Source organism: Meles meles, chromosome 3, assembly GCF_922984935.1.
Source record: "Meles meles chromosome 3, mMelMel3.1 paternal haplotype, whole genome shotgun sequence".
In the NCBI taxonomy this organism is placed as follows: Eukaryota; Metazoa; Chordata; class Mammalia; order Carnivora; family Mustelidae; genus Meles; species Meles meles.
The window spans coordinates 144,263,506-144,286,603 of record NC_060068.1 but is presented as its reverse complement, the minus strand read 5'-3'; the positions used below and the strand labels follow the sequence as shown (position 1 = coordinate 144,286,603).

Here is a 23,098-nt window from a genome sequence, read left to right as displayed (position 1 = left end):
AAATGAGTTCCTGCTTCTGCATTACAGAATTTTGTTTTATTTTTAGGAAAAAAACACAACCATCTCTTGATTTAGTAAGAAAAAACAAAACCTCAGTGCCTTATGTCTCAACTCCTTACTTCTGGATAAAACCCAGCAGGGAAACCCCTTTCATTAGCCTCAGCCATCCCAGAGTAACCAAAGGTATTTTTAAGCAGACACTATGTAATAATAATAATGAAAATAATTATCATAATGATAATAACTAACGCTTATTGTGCTTTTTATCTTCAAAGCACCTTACCGACATTAACCATGTGTCTATTTTCAAATTCATTTAACTCGACAAATGTTTTATCAACTCTGTACACTATGCAATGTGTAGTAAACTGAGTTTCTTTTGCAAATGAAATAAGTAAATAAATAAGTGGAACTAGGGCCAAGGAAATGATTCTATAAACTTTTACCTCAGAATCATTTGTTGGCTTTGTTGAATAAGAGTTTGTGAAAATTAATCTTTACAAAATACAAAATTGAAAAAAGGGTGAAGTTCACCACTACGACCACTCCAATACCTAGTGCTTCAAAAAAGACCCAGAAAGGAAAAAGTCAAAGTCTAATTGGGTAGTTATGATTCATTACTGTAAAATATCTGCATATGTACAGGAAGAAAAATGTTAAATGTAAGAAGTGAAAAAATCCTTAATTTTCACTAATGTAAAGAACTTTTGTGATAAAACTAGATTTGTTTTTAATAAATTGAATGTACTGCTTTAAAACCATTTCAATTAGGTGCCCACCGAGCTTCATCATATACCGGAAAGAAAGAGCAAAAGTAAAAAGTTTGCTTTGCTAGCAACTGAAATAAGCTCTACATACTTAAAATACAAGTAATTAATAAAAACATATTAAAGGAATACTATTTAGTCGAGCCGTCCTGCCACTTTCTAGGAGGGATTTAGGGAAGGAGACAGCAACCTTGTATAAGCAAGGTCCTCAAGGGGACAAACACAAGTACATAAAAATACAAGAAAACAAAGATGTGTAAATCCGGTAGCCAGAAGATTGAACCTTTGAGAAACAATTACCATGGTCGAAGTGGTGAGATTTCACAGAAGATGCGATTTAGGAGTAATAGTCAAAGGTCAGGTTTGGTGTGGAGGAAACAGGAGGCAGACTGGGTAGTTAAGGAATCTGGATGAAGCTGATGGCGCGTTCAAGCCAGGAGGAAAGCACAGGCATGTACGTTAAGACTCCAACGTTGTACTCATTCCAACAACATATAATTAAGCGCAGAGACTTATAAAAGCCAGAATTCCTGTCCTTCAAAGAGCTTCCAATCTTGAGGGGTAGACAGAAAAGTTACAGGCAATTAATGCTGGTATTATGATTTGGTTATGCCCAGGATACCTTTGGAAGTCAAAAGGAAGACATGCAGCTCAGCCTTCAATGTTCAGGGAAACTTTTTTTTTTTAAGATCTTATTTATTTATTTGACAGAGAGATCACAAGTAGGCAGAGAGGCAGGCAGAGAGAGAAGGGGAAGCAGGCTCCCTGCTAAGCAGAGAGCCCGATGCGGGGCTCTATCCCAGGACCCTAAGATCATGACCCGAGCAGAAGGCTTAACCCACTAAGCCACCCAGGCACCCCCCACGGAAACTTCTTGATGTCACCTATAATCGTTAGGTGGTTTTCCCAGGGAAAGAGAAACAGCAGGCAGCAGCTAAGCGTGAGTGAGAAAAGAGAAGGGAATTTAATTATCAAGCACAGAACATAGAAGATCAGTGGTATTTCATCTGCTTCAGAAGGAATTAGAAGATAGTACTGGTTTTTAACATGAGTTTCATGGAAGACAGGAAATCTGGTTCTTAACTGTCTGTGTTAAGGAACAGGAGGGAAGAGGGAGACCTGCGGATGTGCACAATCAGGAAATGGAGAAGCACCGCAGAGGTGGGAGAACTGTGCAGCAACGTCTGGAGGTGGACGGTAAGTATGAGTAAGAATGGAAAGAGGTTCCAAAATTTGCCAGCCCTATATGAAACAAAGATATGCATGCGGCCGACTAAAGAGGAATGGAGATTTTATAAGAGAACATAATGAATTCTTGTTTTATTTTTTAAATGTATTATACTCTGTTATCCAACCTAAGTAATTTTCTCAACAGGATGGACCTTCCTGAGGTAACTCTTATGTACAATGGAATATTGTTTTGGTATTCTGCTAAAAGTTGCTCTTTAAAATATAAAAGCATCATTATTATAAATGTATCTAACTACTGAAATGATGGTTATTTTCAGCTTCTCTTGCACATTAGTAAACATTTTCAGGAGACCACAGAGTCATTCCAGGGAAAACAGACTTCCAAACCCTCTCATTGTTTCCCCAAGATGAAACTGTAACAGAGTAAACTACATCTGTAAGGAATGCACAAAAAACAATTTGTATCTCGTATCATTTTAGAATAAGTATACGTCCCACAAGGGAATTTTCAGACTGCTCACACAATAGGTATGTACACTGCTCTATGTGAAATCAAATCAGGATTCTAAAATGCTGCCAAGACACAGGTCAAGATACTTGGAAGACTCCTAAGATTTAAAGTATATGACATTTTACAATCATTACTGTACGAACACACACACACCCACGTTTCTCTCCATATACAGAGTAATAATAAACCAAGCTAAGTATGTTATGTGACTTAAATGCTGCTTCGTATTTTCCAGTAAAAAATTCGTCATGTAAAAGCAGAGATGATATTCACTACTTCATAGAAATACCAAAACAAAACAAAACAAAAAACACCGCTCCACTGTTAAGCAGTATGAATATAGAATGAAAATTTTAAATTAGAGTCTCACTATTTACAGACAGTGTCCAAACATTTCAATCCTTCAAAATTCTCTGACCCTTTGTAGGAAGGAGAACAAGTATACAATTTAGAAATAATTACCTTTAAATACAAGTTATGTGTAAATGTAGTGGTCAAATAATATGAAATACATACTAGCAGTCTCTTGCAGAAGAGGTCTATAGACTAAGAAGGGAGAACTAGATAAAGTATTCCTGATACACTGAATATTGAAAAGTATTTTTCAAAAAACTATGAATATTTATAATCAAAACAAAACATGGGCTAAAAAAGCAATGTTTATATCATCATAAAAATACTTGCAAATGCTCTTCTCGCATTTACATTTTGTTCTTTTCCAATAGAACACCACTTTCTATGTACATCACGGTAATGAACTGAATGACAATTTTAAGAAAACTGAGAAATGCCTGATCACAAATTTTAACCTGAATGCTGACATCCTGATCGAAAAGCTGGATCTTCCTGTGCTATAATTAATGAGCCATGGAACCAAGAGAGTCATTTGACCCTATAATTGCACCTCAAAAATCTTTATTTCACAGTTTCCACATTTTTAAATATTTGACAGAGTTCAAAAATATTCGATAGACTTGACTCATTATTTGATGTACTATTTCTAAAAAAATGAAATACTTTCAAAATAAGGACAAGGACGAATATCCAATCAGACCAGACTGCTGGAAGGTTAAACAATTTCTTTCACATTAACAAAATGTATCATTTTATAAGACATGGTAATGCCCAATGAAACAAAAATAAGATTTCAAAAAGCTAGGAAGTAAAAGAGTCCCAATCGGCAACGTGTAGAGGGAAAACAGGATTACATTTATTGGCTACTATATCAATTTAACTTCTCATGAAATCCTCCTGATCTGTTAAATAACTTCAGAACTGAAGTATGCTCTCCTATGGGAGTTGTAAAACAAATTAGATACAATTACAATTCAATACAAATAAAAAGCCAACCTATTTACCCTTAAGATGATTCTTGGTTTAGGGCTTTATTTTTTAAATTGAACTAGAATTTTCCCTAAGGAATCACGTGGGCCCCTTGACTTAATTATAGATTTTTATATTATACTTTCTATAGAGAAACATTGTTGATAGGAGTAAATTCTGGAAAACTGTGGTAACTACACCTCCCCAAAGTGAATACAACAAACATCTGTTGCAAGAACTGCTTGGCTTTCAGACAGTATGTAAAGGGTGTTCTTTTTCCCAGTGTTTTGCTCTGTTTTAAAAAAGATGATTTGTTAAGAAACATGTTTCTACTATCAATTCTCAAAACGTAAAATCTTAAAATTCTAAGTGAAACACAGGTCATTACCAGGTTTATTACAGAAGGCAAACTATGCAACGTACAAGACTCCACTTGCATTCTAAAAGGGTAACAAAATAATTGGGCATGTTGCCCTCTGTCTGTGGGTTACAAAGTAATTTTAACCATTGTCTTCCTTTCTTAACTCCTTCTCTACACAAACATGGCAACACTCAGGGCAGAGGAGGGGACTAAATATACAATCTCCTGCGATTTTTTTTTTTTTTTTAAGATTTTTTATTTATTTATTTGACAGAGAGAGATACAAGTAGGCAGAGAGGCAGGCAGAGAGAGTGAGAGGGAAGCAGGCTCCCTGCCGAGCAGAGAGCCCGATGCGGGACTCGATCCCAGGACCCTGAGATCATGACCTGAGCCGAAGGCAGCAGCTTAAACCACTGAGCCACCCAGGCGCCCTCTCCTGCGATTTTTATCCTCTGTTGCAATCCTAGTGATAACTCAGCTTTCTCCTTGGGATCTCACCAGCTTCTAAACTCAACAATATCCTGTTATCCTCATGAAGTGATAAATGAATTCTTAAACTTTTACTCAAGTGGCAGGATAAATAATTGCAAATTTTTGCATAATGTATTAAGCACAAAATGTAATAATTTCAAGGGGGGGTGTCAAAAAGCCCTTAATGACTCCTTGTCTTTCTTTCACTGCATCAAAGACTTGTTCAGTGCTTTTGGTAAAGTGAATACATTTTCCTTGATTCTGGAAGAACAAAATTTTGCCTCAGAATCACAGGAATTTTGCAAAGTAAAACCCCATCTCTTTTAGCACTTGGAAATTACATGGCATGCACACAAATTAGGTAGAAATGAATAAAAATGTTTATAAGCAATAAGCGTAGGGCATGTAATACCTTTATAATAAGGGAAGGAGTAAACAGATGACCAACTCTATACATATTTCTAATAACATATAAGTTTGTTCGTTTTTTTAATCTCCTACCCCCTCTTCTACCCATGCCTCCTCCCAACAATTATGAGATTACCATTCATTAAAAGTTTAAGATTCAGTTTTTACAATTCTACTTTTATGCTAACTTATTAATAAGGTATTCATTTACTTTTTAAAAAATATTTTATTTATTCATTTGACGGAGGGAGACCACAAGTAGGCAGAGCAAATGGGGGGGCGGGGGAAGCAGGCTCTCTGCTGAGCAGAGAGCCTGATGTGGGGCTCGATTCCAGAACCCTGGGATCATGACCTGAGCTGAAGGCAGAGGCTTAACCCACTGAGCCACTCAGGTGCCCCAATAAGGTATTCATTTAATCCCTAAAACATTTCTGGGGGGTACTTCAACAAGGCACCATAACAGTACTATACTAAGGAATCTCTTTGTCTTTCAAAGAAGAAGCTTCCATTTCTTTTTCTGCCAAATCCCAAGTATGAGCATTTCATTATGTTTTGACAAACGTCAAGATGTATAATCAAATTTGCCCATGTCTTCAGTTAAAGCCTAAAATGTTAACATGCACCTGTATAGTATGTGTTTATATAAATAACCATAGAGAAAATGCCTTAAACAGTCCTCAAAATGGCATTTGCAAATTCCATTACCAGCAAAAATTTTGAGGAAAATTCACTTGATGTAAACAGAAAGTCAAAGTCATCCATGTACCAGTATATACAAGTTTTCAATAATTTTCAAATCATTTTCTACATTTACAGCCTCTGTCTCAGTAAAAGATGAATCATAAAAAGATATCTGCCTGTTTCCTAGGAAAGGTAGCTAGTGAACACACACACAGCATATTCCAGAGCAATTAACTGTTAAAAGCATCCTTTCTTTGACATGACTGTCTTCAATTTTTATGGAGGATTACCGTGAGTTGCGAATTTGATTTCAAGAAAACATCAGTTGCAATTTTCTGATGTCTAAGAAAAAATAGTTTCTTAAATTTAAAAGCAAATAATAATAATAATAATAATTCAGCTCTTCTACATAACTTGAATAAAGGGATTTTAAATTACAAGCGCACTGTATATGTATCTCACATGTTTTTTCACAGATGTATTCCAATTACTTACGTTTAAAACGTTACAGTCTACTTGTATTCTTAATACATACCTGTATTTCCCACAATGAATCTCAGAACAATGCATTTTCAGCAAGTACCTTGTAATTATAAACTAATATAACACTCATAACTACCCAGCATTAGATACTATTACCTCCATTCTAGAGACAGAAAAACTGGTGCTGGGAAGTTAAAAGATTTACCAAAAGTCTTAAGAACAGATCAGGAAGGCACCACAACCCCAGTGCCAACGATCTGTGCATTAATGACTCTCAACAGATTTGCATTGCTTTGTTTTTATCTTAATCACTTAATATTATCTAGATTTCACAAAATCTAAAAAGGAAAAAAAGGTGCTTGCTGACCACTTAATGCTGAAGGAAGCAACAGAGGATAGACATGAGTTCTATTTAATAAGAAACCCTTGCCTATTTTCCTAAAACTTAAATGAAAATTCTCTACATAGTATCTCTCCACTGCTTAGTCCTGTCAACTCTGAAGTGAATTATCCAAAAATCATCCCACTCGCTTAGTAAAAAACAAAGCAAAACAAAACAGAAAACTGCCTTATTGCCAGCTTACTGATGAGAAGACAAGCGAAGGAACAAAGCTCTTTGCAAGGGTCCCACGTTAAGTGTGAAAGAAGTCTGCAGTTAGAACATCTTATGTCCTGGACTCCTCGTCCAATTTTTCAGACTACAGGGCAGCATTGTTCCTCTTACTCATCTTATTAGGAGTCACTAAAGGAAGCACACAATTTTCTGAAGGAGGGAAGAGAAACCTATTCTGAAAGTTACAGGTGTAAAGGATACATGAAAAGTTTTGATTTCACTGTACTTAGGTCAAAATTCACTACAATTCAAGTTTTAAAAATTATTCACCTATCTTATTCCTTTAGTATCCATGAATCAGAAACTCTGCTGGGTGAGATGCTGAATTCCTCCCCCACCCCCCAGAACTAGACTCATGCTTTTATAGGTGAGATACAAGTTAAAAAATGAAATTAAACGGGGAAGATAAAGAATGGGTCCATATTAAAGTGTATTTGGAGGCATGGAACTTGCAAGATAAGACATCAGTTTTCAGCCTGGCGGGTTACAGAATAGGACTCATTGCTTCTAGTCAACAGTAAGCATTTTAGAGGGACAAGAACATGACATTTGAGGGCAAGTGATGCATGGTAATACGCATGATGCATTCCTTGAAAAGCTGGAGAAAAGAATGAACTAAGGAACCAGGCAGGGTAAAAAAATGTTCAATAACCAGGCCTTCAGATGAGAAAATAGATGAGAAAAATATTCAGATAAGTCCTCTAACTTTTGCTAAGCAGTTAAAAAAAACAAAAACACACAAAAAACAAAAACTATGCTTTCCAGGTGGAGAAAGATATATAAACAATAATTTCTATAGATTGATACAGCCTTTCTACTTTCTCAGAAAATCACAGTTTCGTGTGAAAAACAATATAACCAGCATATCCCGAATTACAGGCAAGTTTTCAGATTCCAAGGCGGCAGCGAAAGTGCAGCAAACAAGACAGAGAGATGTCAAGTTCATGAGACATACCTCTTGGACGGATCGAGCAGCCGGCTTGTCTTGATGATTGGCCAATATTAAAAAGGGTAAAGTGCATAACTGTGGGTGCTGAAGAGCTGAGTGCAGTTCATTTCTAGCAGTTTCTAAATCATCTTCTGAAGAGGCACTGTCTAATACAAATATTACCCCTTGAGATCCTTGGTAGTAGCGACTCCAATATTTCCGGATATTATCAGCCCCTGTCAAAAACACAACAAATTCTGTTTTAAAAAAATAGGTTTCGGAAACTGAAAGAACACTGAACAGTACTGTTGGGCACACCTAACCGTGATTCCTACTGGAAACCAGTGTAGCTTTTAAAAAATTAAGTGCAGAAAACATGGCTGATGAGAAAAAGGCACGAGAGCCAACAGGTGGATATGGCCTTGAAGAATACCGCCAACACTGAGGAGTCATTCTTCAAACTTTTCTTATCAAAATATGGGAGAAAAGCCAGGATACTTTCCAGATCAAAACTCAAAATGTTTTCAGCTTTTGCTTACTAGCCCTAAATAAACTTCACTCTTTATAAATTGGGTTTGAGCCTAACTCAGAGGGCAGTGTAACCTAGCTGTTCAAAGAGGTGTTTGTTTCCCCCAGACAATGAAAATTAGCTTGATATTTTCTAAAAGAACTACTTGCTGATTAGAGCAGCCTTGTTTAATTCCATCTAGAAAGTGAAAACTACTAGCACAATACCTTCATGTACCAAAGTGTTGCAATTTGTGATGAATTAAAATCTTGATATATTTGCATAAACTGATTTGGCAATGTGCATCCTCATGGCCTTGGTATGATGGGGTGTTTACAAAAAAGACACTGGGATTCTCATCGGCCAGGGCCACATCTTATTCTTCTCTGGATTCCCAATAACCAGCATAATATATAACTTGAAGCTCAGTACAGGAATGAGGGAAATGAGGGAAGGAGGAAGTGAAATTATACACTAATTAAGCTTTATGGATTTTGAGACCAAAAGACCTGGAGAGACAGTCCAGTCCAACTGTCTGAGGAAATTGGGGCCAAGAGAGGTGAAGTGAGTAATCCCCATTCACGAGTCTAGTCAATCACGAGACTGAGATTTGCATCTGAGCAGACAACCTATCCAGCATTCCCCACTACACCATGATGACTGCTTCCTTTACATTTACTTCATTCATGAGAACAGCATCAGCGGTGTGTATGGCTGGGGTGGGAAATGGGGAGGTTAGGCTTGCTGGTTATACAACGAAAATCAGATAAAGATATTTTATCAATTTAGTGCATATGATCAAGTCTTAACCAGTTAGTAACTACATGTTGGCCATCCACTGAATATTTAGCTCCTATGTTGAATATACTGAGCTAAATGCTAGGGGTACAGAGATTAAGGACTGGAGCTGGCATGCACTAACTGGCAAGGGCCAAATGTGTGCATCTCTTTCCAACTCTGTGTTCAAGGATATTATACTGGAAGCTCGAAACTGACAGGGTCGGAGTATTTTCACCATCAAAATCAACAATAGCTATCATCAGATCTTTTCTTCCCCTGAAGGCCAACACACCACTGGCTGACACATTAAGAAGCCCACATTTTTCTGGAAGAGTAGGGAAAAAAAAAATAATAAAGGAATAAAGCACTGGGATAGAGGTAGCCCTTAAGCGGATGAGAGCACCTCAACCGGACTGGGTGGTTCTCTTCAAAAACAGCACTTACCAAACACCTATCATTTACTAAACACTTTCTATATTCCAGGCACAGTGCTAGGTGTTTTCAAAAGAAGAGCTCATATAATTCTTACAACTACCCTCAGAGGAAGGTGTAAATGACTCAAGGTTTAAAACTAATTTTCAGGTTTTGAAATCCAAGGTATCTGTTATAATACCTTGCTGAAACAACCAGCTATGTCATAAGACTAAGGACACTTAATGCCGAGTAACCTTCAGTATGTAAAGATACGGGATGTGAATAGGGGTGATGCAGATCAGGTAACATCCCACCAAGAAAGCAGAACAAAACAAAGCCTAAGGGAAAAAAAAATTAAGCCAGAGATTATTTAAGATAGGTAGGTAGTTGCGTAAGTGATGGCTAAACTAAGAGAATAACAGAGGCACCGAAATTAGCAACACCTTAGTCCAGGTTCCCAAGGAACAGAGTCTGAGATGGCATTTCTTGAATGCCTCATTACAGACAGTACCGTCAGGAGAAACCAGGAGTGAAAAAAGCAAGCTGGAATTGGGAAGGAGCTAGGCAAAGATACGGTTTCAAAAAATCTAGCCTCAGCTTGATCCAATGAGGAGCTCTAGAGTAGGGACTGAACCATAGAAGTTGTCCAGTCCAAAGGCAGGCGGGGTGGGCTGCTATACCCCTGTAGAGTCATTGGCTATGAGCCACCCCTAGGGAACAGGAGGGGGTAGGGGTGTGATCTCATACTCTCCCAGACATATCTGGTTGAGGCAATTACAGTCAGCCAAGGGCAGGCCTCTGGAGAAGGGTACAGGTGTGAGTCATTAGCAGCCAATACTCGCAGCAGCTGGGAGATGGATGCACTGGCCCAGTAAAGGAGATCTGGGTAGGATACCAACAGCATCTGCTACAAGCTACATCCAGACATTATCCATATGCTAGAGAACCATCCATAAGCTTGAGGAGCAAAAGGAGCAGCAGTGTTACCTGATGGTAAATGTTTAAAACAAAAATACTGTGCGTGAACATATCTGTACATAACTGATTACAAATTTTACTAAAGGATGTGTAGCACACAATTTCTAATATATGCAACATGCTTTACTGTAAATTCCATAGAGCTCATTAATGCTCACAAAATGGTTCCGTGATTTTACCCAACTCTTGTATCCATAGTCAACCAACAGTTGTAATTGACCAAGTACAGTTCTAAAATAAATGTTGATTGTGCTCAGTGTTCTACATGTATCAACTCATTTACCCTTGACAATCTTAAGAGGCAGATAATCTTATGGCTCTCGTTTTATCAATAATAAAACTAAGACATGAAACAATTACATAATACGACCAAGGTTACACACCTAAAGTATATATTTAGGTCTAATGGGATTGAAATAGAAGGATCAATGACTGGGAAGGTGATAAAACTGAACAAAGAACTATTACACATAAGCCAAGGGCAGGGGGGAGGGGGTTGGGAAGCAACCTATTAGAATAAAAGGTACTAAGTGCCTATGTATATTAATGCTCAGAGTAGGAACATGTCCAAGAACATTTCCAGCCAATTAATTCAGTGAATAGTATTATGAAGTACTATTCTATACAAGTCACTGAGCAGGAACCTGTAAGAAATATTTAAAAATTCCTTATTCCCTTTAGATCAAATCCTCAGATTCTGTCAAGTAGTAAGAACTACAACAAGGCCTGTAAATACAGTAGAGGGCATCAACGTGGCTGTAGCATTAAGACGCTGTGCAGAGAATCAAGTATAAAGAGAAGAATACTGGTTGCAGGTTTCAGTGGAACTTTTCCATTGGAAATAGGTGGGACATACTCAAAATCCAACTCATGAGGCTCATCTCTTTTACCAAGAATCTATTTCCATCTGCCACATTTAGGAACACATAAGACACCTGAAAATTGGTGTCTGAAAGAGACAAAATGATAGCGAGTCCAACGACTGTGTTGGTGGAAACAAACCCAAAGAGAAATGTCACAATTTTTTTTTAAAGACTATTTATTTATCTGACAGAGCTCAGTCAGGGGCAGTGGCAGACAGAGGGAGAGGGAGAGGCAGGCTCCCAGCCGAGCAAGGAGCCAGATGCTGGTCTCGATCCCAGGACCTGACCTGGGATCATGACTTGAGCTGAAGATAGATGCACAACCAGTTGAGTCACCCAGGCACCCCTAAATGTCATAATTTCTTAAAATGTCCCATCTATGAAATAGTATGTGAATAATAAATTATTAATAGTGCAAAGACCCTTTTCTTTAGTCTGCTACCACACAGCTATCTGCCCAATCTTAGCATGTCTGATGTTCATCACAAACATTGTGCTTGGAATTCAGAATTCCAGTTCAGCCTTTTGCCCAGTGGCTTTGGTCAGCAGTAGCCTGAACCTAGATTAGGACCGAGGAAACCAGCAGTCGGGTAAAGGGTCACATAAAGTTGGTCTGTCTGGCTGAGTGGATCTTAGTTAAGCCGCCAGATTAAAATGAGAGATGAACAGGTCATTAACCTAGCTGCCAGATGCTTTGAGAAGTGAGCCTAACTGGGAAAATTTGGAACTCCCATTTGATGTCCACATCCCAATATTCCTCACCTGTAAACTAAGTCCAAAGGGAATAACATAATGCAGGCTATCACATCTAACAGTGGTCTGGGGCCACTCATTTTAATGACTGAAGAGTGCATGTGTTCTGTCACTTAAATTGTTATATAAAAAGGTTAAACACTCAACTCAAACCTGGCCTATATTTTGTACACTGATTAAAAAATAAACGGTGTCTTAAGAGTAGAGAAGGTTTCGCACTGCCTTATTAAACGTTGTAAGGAGCCTTTGGTAATCTAAGAGGTCATTCCGAGAGCCAATCAACCAGGAGAACCTGGTTTAAGCCACTACAAGAGGAAAGATAGAAGACAGGAGCACAATGTGTCTTCATTATGCAAGGTTCTTTTTGAAGGCACACTATGGCAACTATGGACAATTTTTCTATGGTACATTATGGACAACTATGGAACATTCTCTTAATATTCATTAATTCATCTAACAGACAATTATTGAGCACCTGGTACCATCCCACGTGCTGGGGACACAGTAGCAAACAAAACAGACAAAAACTTCCGTCTTCATAGCGTTTACATTCTTCACCAGCAGGGCTGGCCTAGCATTACAGAGGTTAAAAATGCCAAGTATTTGTTTCCCAAGTTCTCTCTTACAGCATGGACAGATCATTCAGTTCTAGAAAACTGGGACTCAACTAAGGTCTGCTGGGAGCGTCTGGGAAAAAAATGTGTCCCTCAGCAAAAAAGAGAGATGCCCAAAGATAGCCACCTCTCTCTCCTCCTTTTTGATTTCATTAGGTGATAAGATGATGCTCTGTACTGTGTTAAACTTCTAGCAATCTTGAACGAGACACACCAAAACACTGAGGACATCAGAATGCGTAAAGACAGAAAGAGCTTGGGTCCTTCAGAACACTGCTGAGCAGCAGTACCAACCACCGACAGTGTTAAGAACCCCTTAGTCTGGAGTATAAACAAACGCCTATTATTTAAGGCAATTTTAAAAGACTATTGTTATTTTGCAGCCCAAAAAAAAGGCTTAGGTCCCTTAAGTTATAAAGCCATAAATAAGTTTCTTACAAGAGTTGTTCTTTGAGAGATAGACTCAATGAGCTAAAAAACCAAAAACCAACCAACGAACAAAAAACAAAACAGGGATATACAGAAGTCAACAATAAACACAGTCATTCAAAGTTGTCCCTGTGGGGGAGTGGGCAGGAGGAAGGCCGTTCTAATGGAAAATCTCATCTCAGACCAGTGATATCTAACTAAACTTTTTGTGATAAAGTAATTTCTTCTCTATGCTTTTCCATACGGTAGTCACCAGCCACGGTGGCTACTGAGTACATAAAATGGCAGCCGGTGCAACCGAAGAACTGAATTTTATTTAAATTTACCTAAATCTGAAGTTCAGACGCCACACATGGCTGATGGCTACTATACTGGACAGTATGTTCTAGATAATTCTCTCACTTCTTGCTGACTGCTAGAAACCCCTAAGGCAAGCCAGTTAGAGATCTAATCCTATCTCTGAGGAGAAAACCAGGTAGCTGTGCTGCTGGAGGAGCCAGTGCGGTCGGGCCCATCCAGAGACGGTTTGCTGAGGGGCTCTGTGTAGCTAACCAGGCTCAACGAGGGCATCCACGGTGCTCAGTCACCCTGTCGTGACACATAGAGTGAGGCTGAGGACTCAGGAATGTCTTGTCTTTCCATCCTCTTACAACAGTCTTAAGAAAATGAAGGAGAATAAGATTATTTCCCCTCTGGAAAACTTAATGAGATTGGAGAACCCATAAAGGATGCCAATTTTGGAGAATTTTAATTGCAAATTAATGCTTCAAATCTTAGTGAAGGAGGACGTTTCCTCAGAACAAAAGTCACCTCAGCAGTATTATTTTAAGAAGAATGGTTTCCAGCATGGGGAGAAAATGTGCAAAGAGCAGGACAGGAGATATGACAGAGAAGTAATACTTCTAAATTCCTTTTTTACCTGTCCCATCTGCGGAGTCTTGGGTCTTTCTGAAGGGTGGTTCCTTTCAATCTTTTCATCTTCTCTACATCAAACTCACTCAATCTGTTTTTAAAAACTGAAATACTAAGAGTTTGGGAGAACTAAGACATACATATCTAAATTCAAACTTTTGTTATGGACCCCCCCCAAACACACCCACCAAAAAGCCAAAATATTTTAAATTAAGCCCTCTTTAAATGGTCAATACAAAGTATAAAAATGTGAAGACTCAAAGTCAAATTCTCCTAAGGGAGATGTACTGTCCTCTAGATAATAAAAAAAATTTTTTAGAAAAATGTGTGAAAAACAAAAATGTGGTCTGCCTGATGGGAGGAGAACCACTACCAAACAGGATGAACCGTTGAGCTGAGGGAGACCACAGTCCCAGGCTCACAGGGAGATGCGCTGAGAACACCTACGTAGAATATAAAAGACCATCAACACACAGTCGTCACCCACCCCCGCCTCACCGACGTATTACATCACATCTAACCTTGTAAAGGTGTTTATATCCATCACCTCACTTAACTTTTTAGGAGTTATTATCCTTATTTAATGGATGAAGAAACTGGGACAGAAAGTTGAAGCATTTTCCTCCATACCCAATAAACGGCAGATCCAGGACTCAAATTCTGGACTGATTCCAAAGACCATGTATTCTTCTCTACTACACGGCGCTGAGAGAGTGTAAGAGGCTCCAGTGAAAGGGAGAGAAGAGGAGCAAAGGCATTCCAGTGAGGAGGGCACGGCTGGGAGCATAAGCTAAGAGGAAACTAGGAGTGGGTGGGTGGGTGGGGCACAGTGCAGAGAAGGAGCAGGAGAAGACTCAGCTATGACAAGTAATGGCCAGTGTGAAGACAGTATGGATGGCTTTGCAAGCCAGGCAGTGTCTGGGCATGGGGCAGCAGTCAATGGAGAATTACTACAGGGCCCGGGAGACACCACTGGGGAGTCTTGTCTTGCTGAAGGGCCTTGTTGATTACCCATTAGCTGTTAGTAATTAGGGCAGACAGGACTCCGTACCTACCAATAGCTGGGCTTCTTCCAGTCCTAAAGTGCCAAGCCTCTAGATTTCATAAACCTTAAAAATGAATACTCTCAAATTAACAAAAAAAGGGGGGGGGGGCGCCTGGGTGGCTCAATCATGAAGCGGCTGCCTTAGGCTCAGGTCATGATCCCAGGATCCTGGGATTGAGCCCTGCGCCGGGGTCCCTGCTTGATGGGGAGCCTGCTTCTCTCTCTGTCTGCTGCTTCCCACACCCCCATCAAATTAATTAATCAATTTTTTAAAATCTAAAAAAAGTTAAAAGAAATTTTTATTAACATATAATGTATTATTAGCCCCAGGGGTATAGGTCTGTGAATCGCCAGGTTTACACACTTCACAGCACTCACCGTTAAAAAAAAAAATTTTTTTTTTTTTAAATACTCCTGGGCATATAACTGGGCATATAACCCAGGGCACTTCATACTCCTGGGCATATAACTAACTGCACGGCTTGAAAAAGATTTGCTTATGAAGGTATTCCTGTACTTATCAGCAATACAATGTCTTGGCGAGAGGTAAAAATAATGTGGGCAAGAAAGAAAAAGAGTTCTTCCTTCTCCCAAAGGGTGTAAGAGAGTCCATAAAGGAAACAGGTCAACAAATAGTTTCTGCCCTATTTTGGGTTCCCCAGTGCAAAGGGTTTATTCAAGTGGTGACTACAGAAAATGCTAGTGGCAGAGTGAGGAAGTGGGAGAGGGAGAGAGACAGCCCACAAGAAGGAGCTATCCAGACAGCAGCCACTGTGGGTAGCCTGAACTGACTCAGGCTAGAACTGGGAGCCAGGCACCAGTGGCAAAGCGTTTGGGGACTCATGTACCTACCTCCCATTAGCGGTTGCTTGAGGAGGATTGCACATTATTTTCCTAGCATCTCTAGCTTTGCCAAGACACCGAGGTCTCAATAATACTTGAGAGCGAAGGGCCTAAGACCCCACAGGGATTTTAGAGCTGTACATGCTTGTTATCTTTAATATGCAAAAGGGACCACTGGGATCCACTAAAACTGAGGCATATTTGGAGCTGTTTTCCAGCAGAAATAAACGTGTTACACTGAACTATCTTTACGCTCACCCTATCTCCTGTCCAAAGATAGGTCAGCCAGAGTTGGGAGCGCAATCACAAAATTGAGAGGTCTATATAGGAATTGGACTAATCTCCTTGGTCTCATTATGTTGGAACGCTAACGCAGTGGTCAGGTGCTTTAGGACCTAGAAAGGTTATTACAACATGTGCAGCCTTGGGATCTGAACTTCAAATAGCACATCCCCAGGAAATTTGGAAGCAGGCGCTCCTCAGCCTATCTTTCATAAAATAAATGCCCAACACTATATCAAAGCCAATACACCAATTGCCATCTTCTCACGTTATCCTGCCCCTCAGCAAGGATTCTGGATGTCCGGGTTACTCAAAGCACAACTGTACATAATACATTCACCGGCAAGTTCTAAGTCCTGTACCTGAGGACTCTGCCTCCACCTGATCCCTTGTCCTCCTCTACATTCTCACTGTGCGCCACACCCTCAACCACTTTCCATCTGGATCACCAGAACGGCCTTCTACCTGTTCTCCATGCTTCTGTCCTTGCAGTGCTCTGATGACATTACAAACGGAACCAGGACACCAGCCCAGGCTCTATCACCACTCTGCCCCAAAACATCAAATGCCTGTAACACTTAGAATTCCCAAACGACACAATTAAATTAGCATTTACAGTTCTCTGCGATCCGGTTCCAAGGGCCATTCCTACCCTCTCTGTTTCTCTCCTTGTACCCTCTGGGAATGCAACTCGCTCTCTCCCAGACCAGACCAGGTTTCCGCTGCCACATCTTTGGTTGTGCTAACCGGCCTACCGCCTGGAATTCCTGCCCTGTTAGTTCTCCCCTAGGCTCCTATATAGGCAAATCACCACCCCCCTGCACGGGCCAGGTCACTGATTCTACCAAGCCTTCCAACAGTCTTGGAGCCGTAAAGAAGGTCTCAGAAACCTTTAATCTCTTTCTCTTGGTGCTCTTCACAAGACATTCTGCCCTGCAGCGGAGTTTTCTGAATACACATTTCGTCTTCCCAGTTAGACCCAAAGAGCCATCTGGGAGTTTGGTGCCTTTGTGTGCCTCATTCATTTTCACACTCTCAATTCCTTTCACACAGTCTTACACAATCACTACTTTTTCCATGAGTTAGTGAATCTTTTGTACAATGTTAACTCAGTTTTCTCACATGCAGAATGTACAATTCGCTCCACAAAGCATTTCATGGTACAGAAATAAAGGGTCTTCTTGGTGGACGGTGGTTGTTCGTTGGCTTACTGTTTATTAGCACGTGGTTGTTACATTTCTGGCACATAGTTCTGCAAGGAATTGCTCACCTGACATTTTCGGTGTAAAAAATCTTTAACTCCTCATACTCAAGAAAATTATACTCTATTCACAGCTTTTTGCCTTTCTCAGAGCTCTGTTTTAGTACTGGGAAATGTGCAGCCCTATGGGTATGTGTGTGTTGAGCACTGCACTAAAACACAACGGATAGCATAACCCCACACTCTCATAACCCCACACTCTTTGGGATCGGTCAGCCTGTCCTGATGGCCCTCGGAACAAGCAGCTCTGAGAAACTGCAATTGTAGGGGGAAAAAAGCTGTGGGAAGAGTTGTGGGAAATGTTCCCTTCCGTGCTCCCATAAAAGCCAAGAGCCTACTGCCTAGAAGACCCACAAAACCCAGGTGATCACTATGTGCATGGCTCCAAATGTTTACTAAGCAGCAAATTCCTGGGCTATTGGCCTAACACAAAGAGCAAAAGGCACATTTTGTAGCACTCTGGAAAATCTGGTGCCCAGACTAGGAAAGCTAGTCTGGGAACAATTTTGTTGCAATTGCCATTGACTAAAGCAACAAATTGGGAAGAGCCACAATGAGAATTTTCTGGCTGAAATGAAAAGCGTTCGTTCCATACTTGGGGTGAAATACAATCTTTTAATACTGTGGAAAGGCTATGCCATTTCTAGCATAGCTTACCAACCGCCACTCCCCCCTCAGTACCTTTTTTTTTTTTTAAGATTTAATTTATTTATTTGACAAAGAGAGAGAGATCACAAGTGGGCAGAGAAGGGGGGGGGAAGCAGGCCCCCTGCTGAGTGGAGAGCCTGAATCGGGGCTCGATCCCAGGACCCTGAGATCATGACCTAAGCCAAAGGCAGAGGCTTAACTCACTGAGCCACCCAGGTGCCCTATCCCCCCAGTACTTTTTATTGTAAAGCTTGACAACAACCATGTAACGAAATTGACAAATAACATAAAGTTCTAGATGAAGATAAAGTCACAGCCCACAGAAAAAGTTTACAACCATCTAATGTCTCATCCTACATAGCAATAAAGAATAATTAGGACAATAGATTATAAGCTTTAACCTTCAAAGGTAGAACATTAGGCTTTTACTCTAACTGTAATTTCTATTCTGTGATTAATTTGACCTCAAAACATTACTAATAACCTACTCATGTAATAAAACCCTAAGGGAATTCTGCTTGGTCCACATTTATTTGATCCCACTCATATTTACCCTTTTGTCTTTTAATACTGTCTTTTTTTTTTTTTTTTTAAATGTTTTATCTATTGGGGCGGGGAGAGTGTGCGCACATGAGCAGGGGAGGGGAGAGGCAGAGGGCTAAGCAGGGAGCCCAATGGGTGGCTCGACCTGAGGACCCTGAGATCATGACCTGAGCAGAAGGCAGAGGCTTAACCCACTGAGCCACCCAGGTGCCCCAATACTCCGTCATCCTTGATGGAAATGCTTTTCACAACTCGTAAAGGGAGATTTAAGTTTTTTCTCATGGACTCTTCCCTTCTGTTCTATTTGTTGCCACCCTACGGATTATACAAGTTCGGCAAGGGTCCATGTTTAGGTTTAAACATAAAAGAATAAGTGGGGAAAAATGCTAATATACATTATAATCTGAATTGTATAATTAGACAAGTCAATGTACTTTACAAATCATAAATAGGGGCAGTAGTCACTGCTCACAAGCTCCAAAACTTTTGGAAGGCTCCAATTTTTTCAGAATTTGGCAGAGACAATTTTCTTTGAAAATAAGGCAAGCACTGGAGTTGGGTTTAGTCATGAGAGGCAGGTTTGCTGGGATAGAAGGTAGGACAGTGGAATGATTAGCATGGACCCTGAAGTCAGACTCACTAGGTTCAAAATCTAGTTCCACTGTGTCATCTTAGTAACCTCAGATAATTGGCTTAGTTGTTCTAAGCCTTGGGGATTCCCTTTGATAAAAGGGAAAAATAATAACGTACCCAATAACACTGTTGGGATTAAATGAGATAACTCATTTAGCACAGTGTTTGGCATATTCTATTTGTTCATTAAGTGTAGTTATTTTGTTACTGTTTCTATTATCTCTGGGCCACCATTTAGCCTAGAACTTACTGAACCACACAAGGTTCTAACCTGGGTTCTAAGGCCTGGAAGGAAAAGTTCACCAGGTGCTGAAAGAAACCAGGCAAAGGAGAGGACATTCCTCTGCAATTTCCAGGACAGCCAACACTATAAAAAATAAAACATGTTTTTATTTGAGGTGGACCCTTTCTTCTTTATCCTGTATCTCCCACAGCCTCTAGTACTTTATATTCCCCGATTTCTTTCTCCCCCATTGTTGTTGTTTGGGGAGGGGGAGAAATCCGAATGTCAGAAAGACTTCTCCCCTTCCTTCAGATGAGTACACACGTTCCTTGATTACCAGCGGTCATCAGCTAGATTTCTAAGGAAGCAGTGTGATTTATCAATTTACATTAAGATGACACTCTCGTTTTAAAGGATGAGAAAAATCCCGAATGGTCACTACTACAAACTGATCTCACATGCGTCTGTGTACCTTCAGGAGTGGCTGTTACCCAGAAGGCTGACATTCGGTGTGAAGCCACACAGCTACTTCTACACTTTACATTCCCCTCCGTTTTGTTATGAAGTCGTGGATCATCAAAACTGGTGCATTTATTCAGCAACTCCTATGACCCCACTAGCAAGAGCTCAAGGAGCATGAAGGCAGGGTTGCCATTTTGGGACAAGTGTTTTTGTTTTTGTTTTGCTTCTAAGAGACTACTTTTAAATAAAACATACATGCATTTTGAGTAGGAAAAAGCAAGCAAAGGTACAAAATGAGCTCCTTTTCTCAGGAATTTCTGCATCTGTATATAACCTAATTTCTCACACTCACACCACACTCTTTTTTGTAGCTTTTATGTAAACAAGCAGCCTTCATCAGGTCTCTATCAAGCAACTCTGCTAAGTATACTCAAGATCTTCCATGCTCAGTGGGTTCAGTACCATGTCTCCAGGTGTCTCTGCAGACTTGGGCACAGAGCAGCCTCTGTGCTGATTAAAGGAGGGAATGAAAGGATGAATACGTGCGTTATTTGCCCATGAACTAGAGTATAAGCAGTCTCATTTTTACATAGTCTAAAATACCCTCTATTACTCTCTTTAAAAAAAAAAAAAAGTTTTTATTATTTTAGAGAGAAACCATGTGTAGGGGAAAGGTAACAGAGAATCCCAAGCAGTCTCCCCATTGAGTGTGGAGGGTCTCATGACCCTGAGATTATGACTTGACCTTCTGGTCAAGAAATCAAGAGTCTGGCTGCTTAACCGACTGTGCCACCCAGGCACCCCTCCCTCACTTCCTTTCCTAATTCTTATCTGAAATACTCTTCTGAGTTTCTTTCTGAAGCAGGCCAGTTCCTTTCTGTCCTCAGAAGTTTTCCCTCTGTCCTTCAAAACTGCCGTTATATAAGGAATAAGCTCACTCCACTTCAGACAACTCCAAATGAGTAAACTCAGCAACCATGGCTGGAAGAACGACCCCCTAGAACGTCCCTAAGGTAATCGGACTTCCCTGTTTACACACTTACTATATATTTAAATGAGATTAGCCCACTATAGCACACATACCATGAAACAGATTTCTTCATGTGGAACTACATCACTAAATCAATAATCACCTCTGTGAGGTCTCCGATTATCCCAAGAGGCAAATGAACTCTCAAAATGAAATTAATTTTAATTAACTTTAAAGTATAAGTATGTATACATCACCCAGCACTTGGGGACACAGGGTTACACAAAACAGTGTCACAGCATAGAAAGATTAGGAATCAGTGCATTGGCCAAAGAGAAGACAAATGAATTTGAAACACGGCCTGAGGTTAAGCACTTCAATTCCAAATACAGTTTCCCATGAAGAACACACTCAAAAGAAACGAGACAGTGCAATTTAAATGATGCTAAGCCTACTGTCTAAGTTTTATTTAGACTGGGTTAGTTAAAGAATATATTTGCTCGAGGATAAAGCAGAGATTGTATGAAAAGAGACATTTATTAGGTATCCCATAGGGCTCCACAATGCTGAGTTTTCTTAAAACTCTGATATTAGGACTTATTTTCAGAGCTGACTAATGAGGACATGTCACACCATTCATGTCCTCCTTATTTTAGGTAAGTGAAACAACTAAATGGTAGACATGTAGAAGTATGCCAATCTAAGATCGGAGTCCTTTTCTTTTTTTTTTTTTTAATTTAAATGAGCATTTTTTCAAAGATTTTATTTATTTGTTTGACACAGAGAGAAAGAGACAGCAAGAGAGCAACTACAAGTAGGGAGAGTGGGAGGGGGAGAAGCAGGCCTCCCAATGAGCAGGGAGCCCAATGTGGGGCTCGATCCCAGGACCCTAGGATCATGACCTGAGCCAAAGGCAGATGCTTAACAACTGAGCCACCCAGGTGCCCCCGGAGTCCTTTTTAAAAAAACTTATTTTCAACACACTTATCTATACTTGTTGCTATTTTGAATAGTATCTCTTATATATATATGACTAAACCATGCATACAACCATTGGGAGAGGAAAACACTCTCCACCGCACCCCCTTTCTTTGGTTTGTATCCTTCAAATCTAGCCCTTCTTTAGTTAGAAAAACATGGTCTTGCTGTGTACCTCAAGAATCAGATCATTTCATTCAGTAAACACACTTAACTGCATACACATACAAAAACAGTCTTAGTATACAAATCAATCTAAGGATCTATGCCCTTGTAAATAACCAATGGCTAAGAAATAACTTCGGCAAAAAAGTAGGAAATATTAAAAGAATGAGCCACACAGTTGGTTGGGCGACTGCCTTCGGCTCAGGTCATGATCCCGGACTTCCAGGATCGAGTCCCGCATTGGGCTCCCAGCTCTTTGGGGAGTCTGCTTCTCCCTCTGACCTTCTCCTCTCTCATGCTCTCTCTCACTCATTAAAAAAACAACAACAAAACTCCCGAATGTTTATAGCAGCAATGTCTACAATAGCCAAACTATGGAAAGAACCTAGATGTCCATCAACAGATGGATGGATAAAGAAGATGTGGTATATATACACAATGGAATACTATGCAGCCATCAAAAGAAATGAAATCTTGCCATTTGCGACGACGTGGATGGAACTAGAGCGTATCATGCTTAGTGAAATAAGTCAATCGGAGAAAGACAACTATCATATGATCTCCCTGATATGAGGACGTGGAGATGCAACATGGGGGGTTAGGGGGATAGGAGAAGAATAAATGAAACAAGATGGGATTGGGAGGGAGACAAACCATAAATGACTCTTAATCTCACAAAACAAACTGGGGGTTGCTGGGGGGAGGTGGGATTGGGAGAGGGGGAGGGGGCTATGGACATTGGGGAGGGGAGGCGAACCATAAGAGACTATGGACTCTGAAAAACAACCTGAGGGTTTTGAAGGGTCAGGGGTGGGAGGCTGGGGGAACAGGTGGTGGGTAATAGGGAGGGCACGTTTTGCATGGAGCACTGGGTATTGTGCAAAAACAATGAATACTGTTATGCTGAAAAAAATAAATAAAATGGGGGAGAAAAACAAAACAAAACAAAAACAAACAAACAAAGAAAAAAAACGAATGAGCCACATTTTATATTTTCATAAAGCCAGGAACCACATCTCCTTGTTCTTTATACCTGCCATAATGGAATCGCAGGTAC

At 40.0% G+C, this 23,098-nt stretch overlaps 1 protein-coding gene across 1 annotated transcript in view; it reads right to left on the bottom strand.

Moving 5' to 3' along the window:
- The window catches only part of ARL15 (ADP ribosylation factor like GTPase 15), a 402,700-nt gene that overhangs the window by 195,382 nt on the left and 184,220 nt on the right, over positions 1 to 23,098 (bottom strand). Inside the window, exon 4 of the mRNA XM_045999356.1 lies at positions 7,765 to 7,973. Coding sequence (XP_045855312.1) covers positions 7,765 to 7,973 — 209 coding nt within the window. The remainder of the gene's footprint in view (positions 1 to 7,764; positions 7,974 to 23,098) is intronic.